Genomic DNA, 17,583 nt, shown 5'->3' on the forward strand with positions numbered 1-17,583 from the left:
AGCTGTAATGTTCTAGGCCAGCTGTATTCGATGCATTTTTGCTTAGGACAAGCCGAGGAATATCTGTAATGACAATCTCACTGAAAGTAAACTGTCATTTGGAACTGTAGGTATCCTTTTCTTTCCTATGGTAGGCGTCTTATCCTTACATGACAGAAACTCAATGGGTGTAGTCTGTTAAAAGAAATTAAGAAAACCAGACCTCCAAATAAAAGCACAAACACTTTTATTTTTAACAGTAGTGTTTTGTTACAATTTAGTGAAACAAATAAATACATTCATTGGCCACAGCTATACTTTTATAACCAGTTTGACACTGATTTTATAGCTGAGAAACACTGTTAAACAATAAAAAAGGCAGCTATGCTTTAAAAAAGCCACTTTAGCTATAAATTACATCTTTCATAAAACTACTACCAGCTATAATGAGTGGCAAGAGTTTCAAAATTAATGACCATCCAAATGAAACAATAAAAACAAGTACTGCTAATCACTGTAGAATTACACACTTAAGCAGTGAAATTCTTTTCTAGTTAGTGAACCAAAAAGAAGGTTTGAAATTGTCATCATGTGCTTCAGTGCAGGATGAACAGGGGATCGATAGCCCTTTGATTTGATAAACAAATCCTTCTTTCAAGACCAGACTTAAAGTGCTCTTAGTGCTTTGAAATTTTTAAGCAAAAAATGGTCCAGAAGTTTATCTTTCTTTGTCTTTGGTGATTTATTGTGGGAGATGTCTTTAAGGAGACAAATGCAAGAATTTAGGTTCCCTGGTCAGGGATAAGAAATTTACAAATCTCAGATTTGGAAGAATCAGCTAATGCAACTGAAAAAACCAGGTTATTTTATCTGAAATATTTTTAAAAAGTAATCCTCACTTATCTGGTCAAATAGGAGCATTATGTAGGGAAGTCTGGGGAAGCTTTCCTAGAAAAAATGTATCACTTTGAACCCCAAGGATTAACAAAGGCAACACATCTTCTTAGACAGCTCTAGATAATTAAACACCTAACATTATTAAGACAATAAATAGTCGGCATTCTGAAAAGAAACCCAGTAACTGAAGTTGCAGTAAAAATATGCTCAGGTAAGTGCATGGTATGTTGTCCTGTTATGACCTATAAATTCTATACTATAAATTTTATAAATCCAAAGTGACATGTATAAGTTTATGCTTTGGACTGAATTCAGAATTATTTTGTACGATAAAAAGATGAAATTTCTTTGTCTGTGTACCAGCTTCCCAAGAGATCAAAAGCATTAAAAATTTCATTTTTTTCTTAGGGTTTCACTTACTGTTATACTTCTGTGAAGTTACTGAATCAATCAAAAAGTTAAAAGATGTTTTATGTAAGAGCAGAAAAAGAACATAACTTTCTAATCAAAGTAAAGACAGAAAAGGACAGTTATATTAGTTCCAGTTCTGAAGAAATAGATTACCAAATAACTGGATATAGTCATCTTTAAGCATGTTGTGACAACTTCCCAATGTTGCCTGTTACCTTGGGCTCTTGAGGTATTTAGCATCTACTTTTTTCCATATAGACACTGGTAGAAAGTGCATTTTAAAATTCTCTATCACTTTAGCCTATCATATATATATATATTTTAGATCTAAGGACGTTCAAGACAGTTTTAATGTAATTCTAAAAGTACTCCAATATTGTTAACCACTGATTTTTATACTTACCTAGTTAGTACCTTCACATAAGTTGTTCATTTAGTCTAGTGCTGGAATTAACTTGAATTAAATTTAATTTGGCTTTGCCCATATGCAAGATATAAAAATGAAAACTAAAGGAAGAATTATATGTATTACAAAGTATTGCACTTGAGTTCACTGCAATAACACATCATGATTTAATTTACCTGAGGATAATCCTGATTCATAGGAATAATAGGTAAGATTTGCTCTATTTTATTTCAGCTAATTGAATGCCTTTGAAAATGTATTCATGTTTTAACTTAGAATTGTATATTTTCTGAATAATTCTTAAATGCATCTGTAAACTTCAGTCCTAAGAAGTTTCTATCAATATCTCCCTACACAAAAATTGCTGTTGTTTTCTTGAAGAATCATGCTTAAACTACTGCATTATCTTAACCATACAGAATAATCACTTGACCAATTCTCAAAGTAGCCACATAATTTTGATTAGTATTCTTTGCTTTTGAAAAAATGACTGTGGCTTTCCAAAGAACACTGCTGGTCCTCCCTGTAAAGGATTACTAGTATAATTTCTTTAAAATGATTGTTTGAATAATTCAGTTAGTACTGTACAATCATGCTTAAAAGAACTATCTTCAATGATTACATATTTTCAATAGATCTTTCAAAAGAATGATACATTTTTATGCCTTCATTCTGTGCACTGTTCACACTATAAACTTTATTGGGTAAGAATTCCACATGGAGTACACTGCTGAATATACAGGCTTTGATTTTTGTAGGGAAACTGCCTCCTGATTTGATGTACAACATAACATCCCAGTGTGAACACTGGGTATGACTTTGGGGACTGCAGTGTACTCTTTCAGAACAAAGATAAAAGGGACTGCAGTGTACTCTTTCAGAACAAAGATAAAAGTGCAAATATGCGTTTGATATTCCACAGTCAGGATGTTTGGAGGCCATCAAGTCCCTTAAGATCTAATCCTTCTTTTCTCTGGCTCCAAATTTTCCATTGTACTTCATTTTACCAGGACGAGGTCAAAAGTAACAGCTGTGTCCTCCACTGGACTCAGCCACATTTCCAGGCTTTGTTTTCAGTTGTAACGGATAATGGAATGTTTATGCAGATGGAATTTAAACACACTGAATATACACATTCATGAAAAATGATTGAAGAATCACAACTTGGTAATGCCATCAGTTTTGTGGTGTTACATATAAGCTATGGTGACTGTTCATATCTAAGTTACTACAAGTAAAGAGCAAAGGAGCAGTGTCTGTCAGAGGTCCATTCAGGTGGGGAGAGACTGTGTAACTGCTGCTGCCACAGCCAGTCATGGTGCCGTACCAGCCCAAACCTTGTGAATTTGATAAACTGCAAAAAAGGGGCAAAAAAGGACTGTGATCAGGATATAATAACTCATGTTGGCACTTCTAGTTTTGAATGAATTGTGTTCTTCACCAAATAATGGCTTTCTACAAAATTCAATAACATATCTAATATCCTTGATTCTGTATCACATATTAGAAAAGAATGAATAAATACCATTCAAAATTAGAAGAACTGAATTATCAGATAATAATAGTAACATAGTGCTTATTATGTCCTGGGCTTTATTCTACGACATACATATGTATGTTTACACACATATGCACTCAGCCTTCACAGCAATCCTATCAGATAGGTTCTATTATTTTCCCTGTTTTACAGATGAAAAACAGACAAAAAGTTGAGGTTAAGTAACTTGTCCAGATGAAGTGAGGATTATAGAAAATGCTGTATCAAACTCAAAGCATTATTTAGTGTGCATTAAGGCTTTCTCTGCACTGATACCAAAGCTAATGGGATGGACTTGTAATGATTTTGGAACAAGGAGGGCACTGAAGATTTCTTTTGGAAGCTAACCTTCCCAAGTTTTATTTAGGGTTTCCCTGTGCATTTTGAACAGCACAGTAGATATGGAAACACATATAATAGTATTTCTTCTCTGCTCACCAACCCCCATCAGCTTTGAACAAGGGATCCTGAAATGAAAGGGTGCCATTTTACCCCCAAAGGCATTTCTCAAATAAAGGTAATATATGGACTTAGGAGCAGATGATAATTCTTTATAAGACAGGTCTCATCATGGGTTTAACATCTACTGTTCTATGTGCCAATGTTAAATGATCTTATTTACTGATATATATCAGCAAACCACCCTTTTCATACTTGGGTTAAAGCTTTTCTTTTTTTTTTTAAATCTATGTTGGTACTAATTCAGTGCAACTACCTTCCTTCTCTTGAACTTCCCAGTCTTGGCAAGTCATCATCACTATCATATCGTCTCGGATTGTCGAAGAAGTATGCTCTGGAACTATAACTGTGACTGTTTATCATGCCAGCAGGTGCCTGTGAACAGAGTAGTAGATAGAATATGAAGATTTACTTTTCAACTAAGAAAGGAGGCTGAGTCCATAATCCTTTTTAGTCTTTGCCAAAAATAGAAAATCAATATAAATGTTCTGTTATTTTTTAAAATAAGGAGAATAGGCATTAGGTAATGTTATGATATCATACCAAATTCTGGTTTAATCTCTGTGCCCGGAAAAACAGTACCACTGACCACGCTGGCACATGTTCCCACAGAAAGAGGACCATTCCAAATACAATATACTCTTCTCCACTTATGTCTTTTACATGAGCCTGTGAATAGAATATGGTCGAGCAGTTTTAAAATCAGTCTTACATGTAAGGAATCACCCTCCACAAACAACTTGCTTCAGGTAGGGTAAGTTAAAAGATCAACTTAAAGCACATAGAACTCTTAAATTAATTTTCCATATTTTATGGCTTCTCATGTAATGATATTTACCCTTTAAAGATCATAAAATGCTTTGATGTTAAGTAGAATAAAGAGGTATTAACTTTATCAACACATCAATTTATGAAAATATTTTTAATACATGCGTAGTGGTATGGGTGGTTTAGGTCCCATAGTCTGAGGAGGGTTATAAATGAGACTACAGGTTCCAGCTGCTCCAAAGGCAAAATAATCGCACTTACCCTGAGTTACACCTGTAGAGAAATGTAACATGCAAGTCGCTCAGCTCTGTTACTATTTAAAAACATGCTTTTGGGCTTAAATTCCATGTTGAATTTGTTTCTATTCTAATAGATGTGGGGAAAGAGAAATGGGAAAAGGAGTGAAGGGAATCTGCCACATGGAACCAAATGTGAAAATTCCTTCTTTGAAAGATAATTAAAATCCTGATAAAATAGCATTCCAGGATGCTTAAATTCTGTCAAAGTTAAATTAATATAAATAAAGATATGACATGCACCTAGGTCAGACTACTTCTAGCAGAAGGATGGAGAATGCTGGGAGGTCAAATATGCATAGCAAGGGTCCCAGGAGTCACTACAGAAAACACCTAGATACCCAAGGAACTATGAATGTGCACCGATTTTCAAGACTGATAATGCCAAATTTTCATAAAAGTCATACATCTAAAACTGAACCAAATATTTAGGTTATATGTAGTTCTTGGGTAAAAGAGAATTCATTTCATCGTAGCAAATTAAAGACATAACCACATTTACTAGCTAATGACAGAATATCAACTTATGAAGAGATACTTAAACACTATCCTTTACAAATTAGTAAAACAGATTTATGACCAATAGATTTAATATACTGTTGATATTATTCACAAAAAGAAAAGAAAATACTACTTTGGGAGAAATTCTCTCTGAAGAATGATTTCAATTGCTACATATGAATGAGAATTTTTAAACATAGAACTTTGAAGTATGATTACTGATAGTGGCTAGAGATTCCATAAAAGTGTTTGTAAGTCAAACACTTAAAACATTCTCCTAGTCAGGCTAATTTCATTATCATACACTTAGATTCGCAATACATGCTAGGTTCTTACCTTATCTGAAAGATTATCCCAGCCATAATTAAATGGACTTTCTAATGTATCCTGAGAAATGATGATCACCACCAAATTATAACATGCTCTTGAAGAGTACAGAAGAATGACCACAGAGCCTACGACAACAGTCTGGCATAGAGACATACCCTAAAAGAAATAAAAGTCATCATCACAACAGCCTGCACATTTATCACGGTATATATTGTCCATATACAATATAGTCACCTCTTGCAATGCACCCCTAGAAAACACTGAGTGAGTGCCAGTTGAAATCAACTCTTGATTATCATGCTTTACAATTCCTATTTTTAGAACCACTTGTGTTTCAACTACCCTGTTAATACATATAAGTTCTTTGTCAACTTGCCCAGCAGCAGCTGGAGGAAGATTTTGTTTGGCCAAGGTTACCTTACTCCCTTAAGTAATATATGAATAAAGAAGTTGGCCAATGATCGATGTTAATCAGAGAGGTAGTTAAGGCCCAATGAGAAAAGAATGGGAAATAGAAACATTAGTCCATTTGATACACTTAATTTCCAATAAGAAGCAAAATTAGAATAGAAATACAATTTCTGTACTATTTGCTTTGTTCTATTAGAGTTGATGTTAATCCTCTGTTGATATTGTTATGTTGATGACAAAATGATGCAGGCACCCAAATGCACTTTCAAATCCAAAATATTTTAACGCTAAAGCTTTCACCATTTCCTGAAATATAGAAAGAAAGCCTTATATAACAATGGTTATAACACTGGTTATAATAGTGGTTGTCAACTGGAGTGTGTATATTGGAGAAGGGTGTGGTGTCCACTTTTGCAGAGATTCTTAACCTAAAATATTTGAATACAGTTGGTTTCCTTTGTAATCCTATTTATTTTAAAGACATTATTCTGAAAAGTGACACAATTGCCAAACATATGTTGTGAAAAACACCTAATACGGTATTTTAGAAGTTTGTGTTTTAATGTCACAATGATTAAGCGGAAATGATGGCATTCACCACACAAGGGCCAGAGCTGCTGGAAGACTGACAATTTATAGGAGAGTTCTCCACATAAGAGAATTATCTGACCTTCATAACCTCCCCATGTCCTCTTGGACATTTATGAAGATGAAAAACTTATCCATAATGATCTGAGCCAGAACCTACATCTGTTTTATAAACAAAGATTATGCTTGTATAGTTTTAAATAGGGGCCAACATATCCAGAAACACACATAACATGTAAATTTAGGGAAATTTGTCCTTTGTTTTTTTGTTCAGACCTTTATCAAGAACAGTCAAATATTTCAGAAAGGTATGAAAGTGACAGCAATACTGCTTGTGGTATACAGTGCAAAAGCAGCACACCTGTAACAGTCTGCATTTATAGTCTCATTCACAATTTATATGTGTAGATACAAGCATCCGACCACTGTAGCATACCCTCAAATCTACACATTCAAATATTTATTAATTACTTTCCTTTTATTTTCTCATTATATTATAATTAGGGCAATTGCACTGAATTTTTGAAGTTATGTGTGTATGTGTGTTAAACAATCTATTAATTTCAGCATAGAAATAGGTTATTAAAATTTATGAGACGGTTTCAATGAGTTTTGTAGGATTGAGAAATATTATTATAACTGACATCTTCATAAGAACAACACATTTTTAGAGGTGAATGAGAAGAAAGCAAATTTAAAGGTGAAATATATCTTGAAAGAGTTTGGGATAGCAACAGCATATCTTCTCTGAGCTAACTCACTATTACAGCAAAAAGTATGTGTGAAAATAAAATCCTAGCAAGATTAAATTTTTTAATCAAGACTAAGCTTTTCTACAATGTGCATTTTTACTGTGCATATTTATTATGAATCATAAAAATGTTGCTAATAAAAAGCTAATCTGAATGCAATCCAGTTTCCATTTTAAAAGTACTATATTATTACAGAAAAGTTAAGTAACAAGAAAAGTTGGAATGCTGTAAGCATTATCATCCTTTAATATAACCATAAGTAAATTTATAGTCGCTGCTTTAAGAAATACTATGACTGCTAAAAGTAATAGCATCTTATAATATGGAGTTTCTCTACTTACACTTGTAAATATTACAAAAAACTGCAAAGAAGTATGAGCAAAGAATAGTATCAGAGCAATTAACAAAGCAAAATTGCAGGCAAATTACATACATATAATAGAGAAAGAAGTCCACCAATTTAGAAAACAAATTAAGATTCTTCCCACAAAATATAGGGTCATAAAATAAAAGATAAGGATTCAGCCATATGGAAAGTGCTGTTGGAAAGCTACAGAAAAATTTTCTAAATTGAATAGTCATGACAAACAATTCCACTCAGGAGCAATCCTCAAAGAATGATTCTCCCTTCCTCTACCTCGGACACCTACATACCACTGTTTTAGAAATTCCACACTTGACAAGTAAAGAAGAGTTAGATCTCACTCCAGTATACTTACCATTAACTAGAGTTCAGTATTTGTTTATAGGTACTTTCAGGACACAGATATGTAGAAACCTGAACTTACCATTCATTGAGTTTTGACAACTGGTGTATACAAATAAAGAACATTACCATCACTCTCGAATGCTCTCTGACATCCGTTCCCCACCAGCCAGCCCCTCAGACACAATATTCCCCTGCTTTTGTTTTTACCACAACTTAGTTCTGCTCACTCTAGAACTTCACATAAATGGAATTATAGAATATGAACTCTTGTGTAGGTATCACTCACTCAGCATAATGTGAGATTCATCCATGTTGTTGGATGTATCAGTAGTTAGGTCTTCGCACTGCTGAGGTGAACAATTAGGGTGACCAACTCCTGGTTTGCTCAAAAGTTTCCTAGTTAAAAAAAACTTTCCTAGTTTTAGCACTGAAAGTCTGTATTCCAGAAATCCTTTGAGTCCCTGGCAAACCAGGGCAGTTAACCCCACTAATTCCACTGTATAATTACATGAATTTGTTTATATGAGAATTTGTTTATTCACTTTTCCTGTTGATAGACTGTTTCTGTGAATGTTCTTACTCAGATCTTTTCGTGGACATATTCTTTCGCTTTTCTTGGGTAAATACCTCAGAATGGAATTGCTGGGTCATGTGGTAGGTTTAAGTTCAGCTGTATAAGAAACTGCGAGATCTTTCCCCAAAATGGATATATAATTTTATATTTCCAACAAAATATGAGTTCCAGTTATTCCAATTCCTAGATAACATTTGGAGTTGTCAATCTCTTTAATTTTAACCACGCTGTGGATATTTTGGTTTTAATTTGCATTTCCTCAGATGACTAACGATACTTTGTTGGCCATTTGTACATCTTCTTTGTGAAAAGTCTGTTCATATCTTTGACCATTTTTAAATTTGTCTGTCTTTTTAAAAATTATTGAGTTGTAGACAATCCCTCCATCTACTGGAAATGATTCCTTGTCAGATGTATACATTGCAAATATTTTCTTAAAAGTCTGTGGTTTGCCTTCGCATTTTCTTAGTCTTGCCTTTTGATGGGAAAATTTAATTTTAATTAAGTCTAATTTATTATTATTATTTTGTGATTACTTTCAATGACCTGCTTAAGAGATCTTCTAAAGGAAATTAGTCCTGAATATTCATTGGAAGGACTGATGCTGAAGCTGAAACTCCAATACTTTGGCCACCCGATGCGAAAACTGACTCATTGCAAAAGACCCTGATACTGGGAAAGATTGAAGGCAGGAGGAGAAGGGGATGATAGGGAATGAGATGGTTGGATAGTATCACTGACTCAATGGACATGAGTTTGAGCAAGCTCCAGGAGTTGGTGATGGACAGGATAGCCCAGCGTGCTGCAGTCCATGGGGTCGCAGAGTCAGACATGACTGAATGACTGAACTGAACTGAAGAGATCTTTGCCTGTATCCAAATTGTAAAGATAATCACTTATGTTTAGTTTTAAAAGCTTTAGACTTTTTTGAATTATATTTAAATTTGTGACCCATTTTGAATTTTTGTGTGTACATGAGATGCAGCTAGAGGTTCATTTTATTTCGTGTGGATATCCAGTTGTTCCAGCACCACTAGCTTTCCCTTTGAATTGTTTTAGCACCTTTGTCAAAAATCCAGACTATTTCAGTGTGGATTGTTTCCAGGCTCTCTATTATGTTTGTCTTTGTCTTAATTACTATGGTTTTACACTAAGTTTCAAAGTCATGTGGTCTAACTCTTCTTCTTCAGAACTACCTTCTGCATTGTTCACTACAATAACCATTTTACTGATAGATCTTTTTTGCAGAAATGTCATCTTAAAAACTGTTTCTTCTAGTCCATAAATAATGGTCTTCAATGATTTAGATCTTTAATTTCTCTCAGCAATATGTAGTCATTTTCAGTATAGAGGTACTGCTTGGTTTTTGCAAAATTGATTCCTAAGTATTTTGGGTTTTATGCTATAGAACTGCTGTTTGAATTTAATTTTCAAACTGATTATACCTTGTATATATGAAAATCATGTGATTTTGCATTTTGACTTTGTATCCTGAGCACTTGCTATATTCATGATTCCTTGGGATGCTCTACTTAAACAACCATGTTATCTGCAATTAGAGACAGTTGTGGTTTTTTTTTTTTGATGTGCTAGGTGGTTTTTTAAAAAATATTAATTTAATTGGAGTATAATTAGTTTACAATATTGTGATGGTGTTTGCCATACATCAACATGAATTGGCCACAGGTATACTTGTGTCCCCCCATCCTGAATCCCCTTCCCGCCTCCCTCCCCACCCTATCCCTCTGGGTTGTCCTATTATACAGAGTGAATTAAGTCAGAAAAAGAAAGTTAAATACTGCATACTAATGCATGCATATATATGGAATTTATAAAGATGGAACCGAAGATCCTATATGCAGGGCAGCAAAGGAGTCACAGACGTAAAAAACAGTTTTACTTCTTAATTTCTAATTTTATACCTTGTTTTTGTTTTATTGGACTGTTGAATAGAAATGGTGAGAACAGACTTCCTTGCTTTGTTACCAACCTTAAGGGTAAAACATTCAATACTTCCAGTGTGACACAGATTGCAGGTTTTTTAGAGATGTCTTTTATCAGATTGAGGAACATTCCTTCTATTACCTATTGGCTTAAAGTTTCATTGTGGTTATTTTTAAATCATGATGGGTGCTGAATTTTGCCAGATGTTTTTGCTACATCTATTCAAATGATTATTTATCTTTTCTCCTTTGTTCTCTCAATGTAGTGAATTACATTGACTGACTGATTTTCAAATGTTAAACCAATGTTGCTAGATTCTGTATCTCTAAGAGATTACGTGTGTGTGCTCAGTCACTTCAGTCGTGTCCAACTCTGTGTGACCCTATGGACTGTAGCCTGCCATGCTCCTCTATCCATGGGGTTTTCTTGGCATGAATATTGCAGTGGGTTGCCTTGCCCTCTTCCAGGGGATCTTCCTAACCCAGGGATTGAACGTACATCTCCTGAAGCTCATTAATTGGGACTGAGCATAGGGCGCTAAAAGCTCCAAATGTGATTGTGGGGACTTTTATCCCTTTGTTTCTTACTACCTGGTAAGTTCCTCCTCTTTATTCCTACTATTTGGCTTTATATACACATCTATTATTTTTATGTGTTTGATGAACTGTACCTCTTTATATTTGGTAATATTCTTTGCTTAACTTTTATATCTGGTAATACCCTTTGTCTTGACAATTCTTTTGCTTAATATTAAAGTGCCTTCTTACACTTATTGAATGAATAGTATATTAGCTTTCTTGTTCAACTTCTTGCATATTTATTTGTTGTTCCTCTATCCATTATTTTCTGCACCTTTTTGGTTAATTGAATATCTTTTAGAACTCCATTTTATCTATTGAACTTTTAACTATATTTTTCTATTCCTTATTGTTTTCTTTTTGCCTTAAGTGGTTGCTCTAGGGCAGCAGTCCTTAAAGTGTGGTCCCGGGATTTTAAAAATCAAAATCAAGATGATTAAAAACAGGAGTACTAAGATGTTACTTGCCTAATATATTTTCATTCTCTTTTGTATATACAGCAGAGTTTTCCAGAGGCTTTATGATATGTGATGGTGTCAACACTGTATATGCATGTGTGTTCTTGTGTTTCCTATTAATAGATTCCTGATATAATAGATTTAGGGTATAAATACATTCATTTTCAGAGATTAAGTCAGCTTGTTCTCTGTATCTTTATTGGGTTCTTGTTAATTTTCTTTAGTTATACCTGATATATCTGCTAGAACCTCCCTATTATCAAAGGTTTATATTCTTTTTTGGCAATGCCCATAACATGGCATGTGGGTTCCTAGTTACCAACCAGGGATCAAACCCATACCCCCTGCAGTGGAAGCATGGAGTTTTAACCACCAGACCATCAGGGAAATCTCCAAACAAGTAGTTATTCTGAAATCCTAGAAGAAAAGAAGAGAAAGGGGGACTTCCCTGGTAATCCAGTGGTTAGGACTTGATGTTTTCACTGCTGTGGCCTGGGTTCAATCTCAGGTAGGGGAACTAAGATCCAGCAAGCCACAGGGTGTAGCCAAAAGAAAAAAAAATGGAATGAAATCCTAAATATTTCCTTGTATCTACATGGCAGCACAACAAGAATAGGTACAATTAATATGTTTGTTTCATAATATTAAAGCATTTAAATAAAAGCTTAAAATATTAAACATTAAACTCATTTTAGAAATTAATCACACTTTACTCTAAAATGAAAAATTATAATTCTTTTCATATTTAAAAATGGATTATTGGCTTAGGAATGGGGAGTTATCTTTTTATTGGTACAAAGTTTCAGTATGGAATGATAAAGATGATCTGGAGATGGACAGTGGTGATGGTTACACAACAATGTAAATGTACTTTATGTCCCGAACTGTACATTTAAAAATGGTTAAAATGGTAAATTTTATGTTATGTATATTCATTAGAATAACAAATATTTTTCTCTACACACAGCTCCTCTGTTTACTTCTAAGATACTGAGAAAGTTGAAAGTGTTAGAATTCTATGACTCAGTGAAGAAAGAAATCTATATAAAGTAACTGGGTGAAACTGATTTCCTGTTTTATCAAATGAAATGCAATGAAAACTACCTTTCAATAAGTTTTATAAATGTTAATAATTTACCGTATTGTCTTTTGTGACAGAACATTATGTCCAAGTTAAGCTGCAGCATCATTTTGAGATCAATCATTCAGAGATTAAAGCAAAACAATTGTAACTGTAAATGAAGGTGTGGTGAGCATTTAAATACCACAAATTGTTTTTATAGCTTTGCAAACTAGAAATTAAAAAACCATTTAGGCATTTTATAGGCTAAGTTGTTATACTGCATTGGGTGGCAAACCAATCTTAATAGCTGAGAGACTAGTAAAGCCTTGAAAAGTTAACATTGCTGAATGCCTCCTGGATGAAACATGCATTACCATTTTCCAAGATTGAAATTCACTGATTCAAAGATTTAACTAAAAACACAGTGATTTAATGTCTTATCAATAGATGTGTTACTATTTTTGCCTTAAAAATAAATAAATCTGATATAGCAGGACTAATTTTGTTTGTATTCATCTGGTGTCAGCACCAACATATCATATAAGAAGATACTCTTATGTCAATGCCTGAGAAGTAGTATTGAAACATTCAAAGTGTTGAAAATTCTTCTGACTGTTTATCCTGGGCCAATTGCACTGATAATCTCACTAATGGTACAGAAACAGTCGAGGGTATATTTATCCTGGGCCAATTGCACTGATAATCTCACTAATGGTACAGAAACAGTCGAGGCTGTAGCACAAATCAATGCAGTGGTACCAAACAGTATTGTGTTCTTTACTACTATGCACTCCCAGTTAAAAAAGAAAGTTCATTTAAGAATATCCCTAATGAAATAGTGAAAATATTTATTAAGTATTGACCCCACAGTACCTATCTATTTAATATTCTGCGTGATGAGATAAGATATGCACTGAAGTAATTCTGCTGTATACTGAAGCACAGTAGTTGTCTTGAGGAGAAGCACTTATGTGGTGGTTGTTTGACTTGTGAGCTGAACTTGTGAGCTGAACTTGCGAGCCACTTTTTTCAGGCAACCCCATTTTCTACTTAACAGACAGCTATGGCAGACAAACAATGGTCGTTTAGACGGTTAATAAGCATACTTCTTTTTTCAAAAATAAATGAAACGAGCCTGTCATGTCAAAGAAAACATCTAATAATATTTATTGCCAATGATGAAATATGATCTTTCAAGTGAAAATTAGAATTTTTGAAAACTTGTAAGTACCTGTATCCACTGTAAGACTGGCAGTTTCCCAAACTTAAATACTTTCTTTGATGAGATTGGTGGTGGTATTAACAAAAGTGATTCTGGATATTATCTAATGAAATGTATCAACATTTTGAAGATCTGTGACCATTTTTCCTATGATCAATGCATGATGTTATAACTCATTCAAAGTGTAAGACAGACCAATGGAGAGTACAAAAAGTTCACTGATATGGCTTTAGATTCTATATGGCAACTAACCTTTAAGAAACCTCCACTTCAGAGTTTTGGTGTAGTATTAAAGAAGAATATCCACAATTATCTGAAAAGGCTATTTAAATTCTCCTCCATTTTCCAACTACATATATGTGTGAGGATGGATTTTCTTCATATACTTCAACCTAAACAACATATCACAACAGATTGAATGCAGAAGCAGACATGAAAATCCAGATGTCTTCTATTAAGTCAGACATTAAAGAGATCTGCAAAATGTATAACAATGTCAATCTTTTCACTAACTTACTTTTGTTTTGGAAAATATAATTATTTAGCATAAAAAATTTTATTCATGTTAACATAGATTTATTATTGGTATTTTAATGAATAAATGAATATTTTTAATTTCTCATTTTTTCTAAAATGTATATATAGGTAGATATAAGTTATATAAACAAAATCTCTTTGGGGTCCTCAGTAATTCTTAGTATTGTAATGGGATCTCGACACCAAAACGTTTGAGAATCACTGCTCTAGGGATTATAAAATATACCCTTAACTTTTCATAGTCTAAATAATTGTTAATATTTTACCACTTGATGTAAAATATAAGAACTGCGACAATATAAGCCCTGTCCTTTATGCTACAGTGCTATAGTTGTTCTATATATTATACCGAGAATTATGCATTATATCTACACACCTAAGCCTCACATTATCATTTTTGCTTTGCACAGTCATATTTATTTTCAAGAAATTAAGAAATTATATTTACCCACACATTTTTTGTTTCTTGTGTTCTTCATTCCTTCCTGAAGAGCTAAAATTCAAGCCAATTTTATTCCTCTTCAGTCTGTAAAATTTTCTTAGCATTTCTTATAGTGTAGGTCTGTTGGTAGTGAATCTTTTTTGTTTTCTTTTTATCTGAAGATGTTTTTACTTCTTCATGATTCTCTAAGAATATTTTTGCATGATATAGATTTCAGAATTGACAATATTTTTCTTTCAGCATTTCAAAGATATTGTTCCCATGTCTTCAGGCTCTATTACATCTGATGAGAAGTGACTGATCCTTTGAATCAATGTTCCTTTATGTATGTGTCATTCTTCTCTATTTGAAAAATTTTCTTTTTTTAGGTTTTAAGTACTTCAGAGCTTCCTGATGGCTCAGTGGGTAAAGAATTCGCCTGCAATGCAGGAGACACAGGAAACGTGGGTTCGATTCCTGGGTCAGGAAGATTCCCTGGAGGAGAAAATAGTAACCCACTCCAGTATTCTTGCCTGGGAAATCCCATGGACAGAGGATCCTGGCAGGCTACAGTCCATGGGGCCACGAAGAATTGGACATGACTGAGCAAATAACACTTTCACTCTCACTTTAAACACCTTGACTGAAATGAACCTAGGTGAGATTTTCTTTATAGTTATCCTGATTGGGATTGCTGAGCTTCATGAAATTGCAAATTTATGTCTGTCATCAAAATTGGAAAATTTAGGTCATATGTCTTCACACTTTTTTTCCCAATCTCATTTTCTTCCTCTTTTCCTTTGGGAATTCCAATTATATGTAATTTGACCCTGAGACTCTGTTCATTTCATTGTCGTCTCCCCTCCCTGTCCCCTATCATCCTCTGGTCTTCAGATTGGATAATTTCTGATTGATTTAAGTTCCCTGACTCTTCTTTCATCTCCAATCTGCTGCTAAGCCCAAGTAGTGACTATTTAATTTTAAATACTGTATTTTTAAATTCTAAACTTTCTGGTAGTTTAAAAAAATAGTTTCTATTTCTCTTAAGATTTCTTATTTATTCACTCATTCAAGTATTAATGTATATTTACTTCACATCCTTGAGCATATTATGAATCATTAATAAATTCAACATCTGGGTCAACATCTGGGACTGCCACCAATGATTGCGTTTTGAGTTTTTCTTTTTGCTCTTGAGTATGAGTTATAGTTTTCCTGTTTCTTCATATATCTAGTGACCTTGGATTCTGTCCTGGACATTCTGAGTGCCATGTTTTAGAGTTTGGATGCTGTTATAGTTTTCTAAAATGTATTGGGTTTTTTTTTTCTTTTCCCTTAAAATTTTTTTTATTTTTAGCAAATGATTAAGCTGGCTAGACTCAAATCTCAAACTGTCTCTCATGCATGAATAGCAGCTGAAATCTCAGTTCAATTTCTTTAACCTTCACTGTGCTGCTGCTTAGAGTATGTCCTGAACACGTCTAGTTCAGGTATCAGATAAAAATTTGGCAGAGTTTAAAATCAGAATTTGGACCTTCCTCAACTTGGCTGTCTTCTTCCTGAGATTTTCCACTGACTTTCCATCTGGAATAGTTTCTTGAATTTTGCCCTATGATTCTTCAAGCAAGTAAAACAGCAGGTTTCTCTTCAAGTTTTGGCTGTCCCATGGACAGGACTTTTCCTCAGGCTAGAAGCTGTAAAAAACAGGAAACTCACGCAGTGTCAGTTCCTTCTTCTAAGAGGCTGCTCTCCAGTGTTGTCAGTGCTTTTTATATTTTTTCCAGGATTTATCTTTTGTTTTCTGCAGAAGGTTGAGTCCAATAGAAGCTACTTGGCCAATAGCAGAAGTAGAACCCTGCACATGTTTCTGAATCCATCTCATAAATGCTATTTCCATTTTGAAATTAGAATGCCAAACTAAGCATCAAAAATAAGAAAACAAAGTAATCTCAATTAGTAAGTTTAAAATGTATTTTGATAACTATAAGGCCTAAACAGTTTAAAAATAGTTTCATGGTGCTAAGACATAATGGAATTAGATCTCTGGCTTTAATGACTCTACTGTTACAGATAAGATGGCTTTAAGGTGATGGTCTTTATGTCCATGGAAAAATAAAAAAAATTCTGAAAATGCTGGCTTTTAGAAGTATAAAGGAAAGGTACTTGAGCTTAGGAAGAGATAAAAGATTAAAGACCCAGTGTTATAAGCAGGGATTTTTCAAATGGGACAAGTGTGTGGTGCTATGGAATAGGAAATAAGACTTGCAGTATAAGAACTGGAATAATGAAGGCAGTAAATTAAAGAAGCACCACAGCTCAAGATGAATGAAAAAAATTCCAGTGACTCAAGAGAGAAATCAGAATACTGGGAAGGTAGCAATCATATCTATTATAGAGGATGATGCAGCCTCTGGTTTTTGTTTTTTTTTTAAACCATCATCCTCAACAAATTCTGGTGAAGTCATATTTCAGGGTGGTGGATGACCACCATTAATGGTATTTTAGCCTGTTACTTTAATGTGGCCTAAGTAATCATAAACTACTTCTTTAGTCTTATAGGATCAGCTGGTCTCCATGAATGATCAAAAATATAGTTTAGTTGAATGTTACTGTGTCTCTGCAAGATGCTGATGATGACTTCCATCCCAATATAGTAATTAATATGGATCAAGAGTTGAGTGAACATGGGACAGAAAGGTTTGCATAGTAATTAAAACTGTTAGACATTCAGGAGAGAGAGAC

The 17,583-nt window shown here is 33.9% G+C and overlaps 1 protein-coding gene across 1 annotated transcript in view; it reads right to left on the bottom strand.

The window, feature by feature from the left end:
* Positions 1–2,869: 2,869 nt before the first annotated feature.
* GPR137C (G protein-coupled receptor 137C) overlaps positions 2,870–17,583 on the bottom strand; it is a 54,783-nt gene continuing 40,069 nt past the window's right edge. Inside the window, exons 4-7 of the mRNA XM_052647185.1 lie at positions 5,591–5,740; positions 4,233–4,358; positions 3,946–4,064; positions 2,870–3,047 (exon numbers count right to left, since the gene is read on the bottom strand). Of these exons, the coding sequence (XP_052503145.1) occupies positions 2,870–3,047; positions 3,946–4,064; positions 4,233–4,358; positions 5,591–5,740 (573 nt within the window). The remainder of the gene's footprint in view (positions 3,048–3,945; positions 4,065–4,232; positions 4,359–5,590; positions 5,741–17,583) is intronic.

The sequence above is a fragment of the Budorcas taxicolor genome, chromosome 10 (assembly GCF_023091745.1).
Source record: "Budorcas taxicolor isolate Tak-1 chromosome 10, Takin1.1, whole genome shotgun sequence".
Classification (NCBI taxonomy): Eukaryota; Metazoa; Chordata; class Mammalia; order Artiodactyla; family Bovidae; genus Budorcas; species Budorcas taxicolor.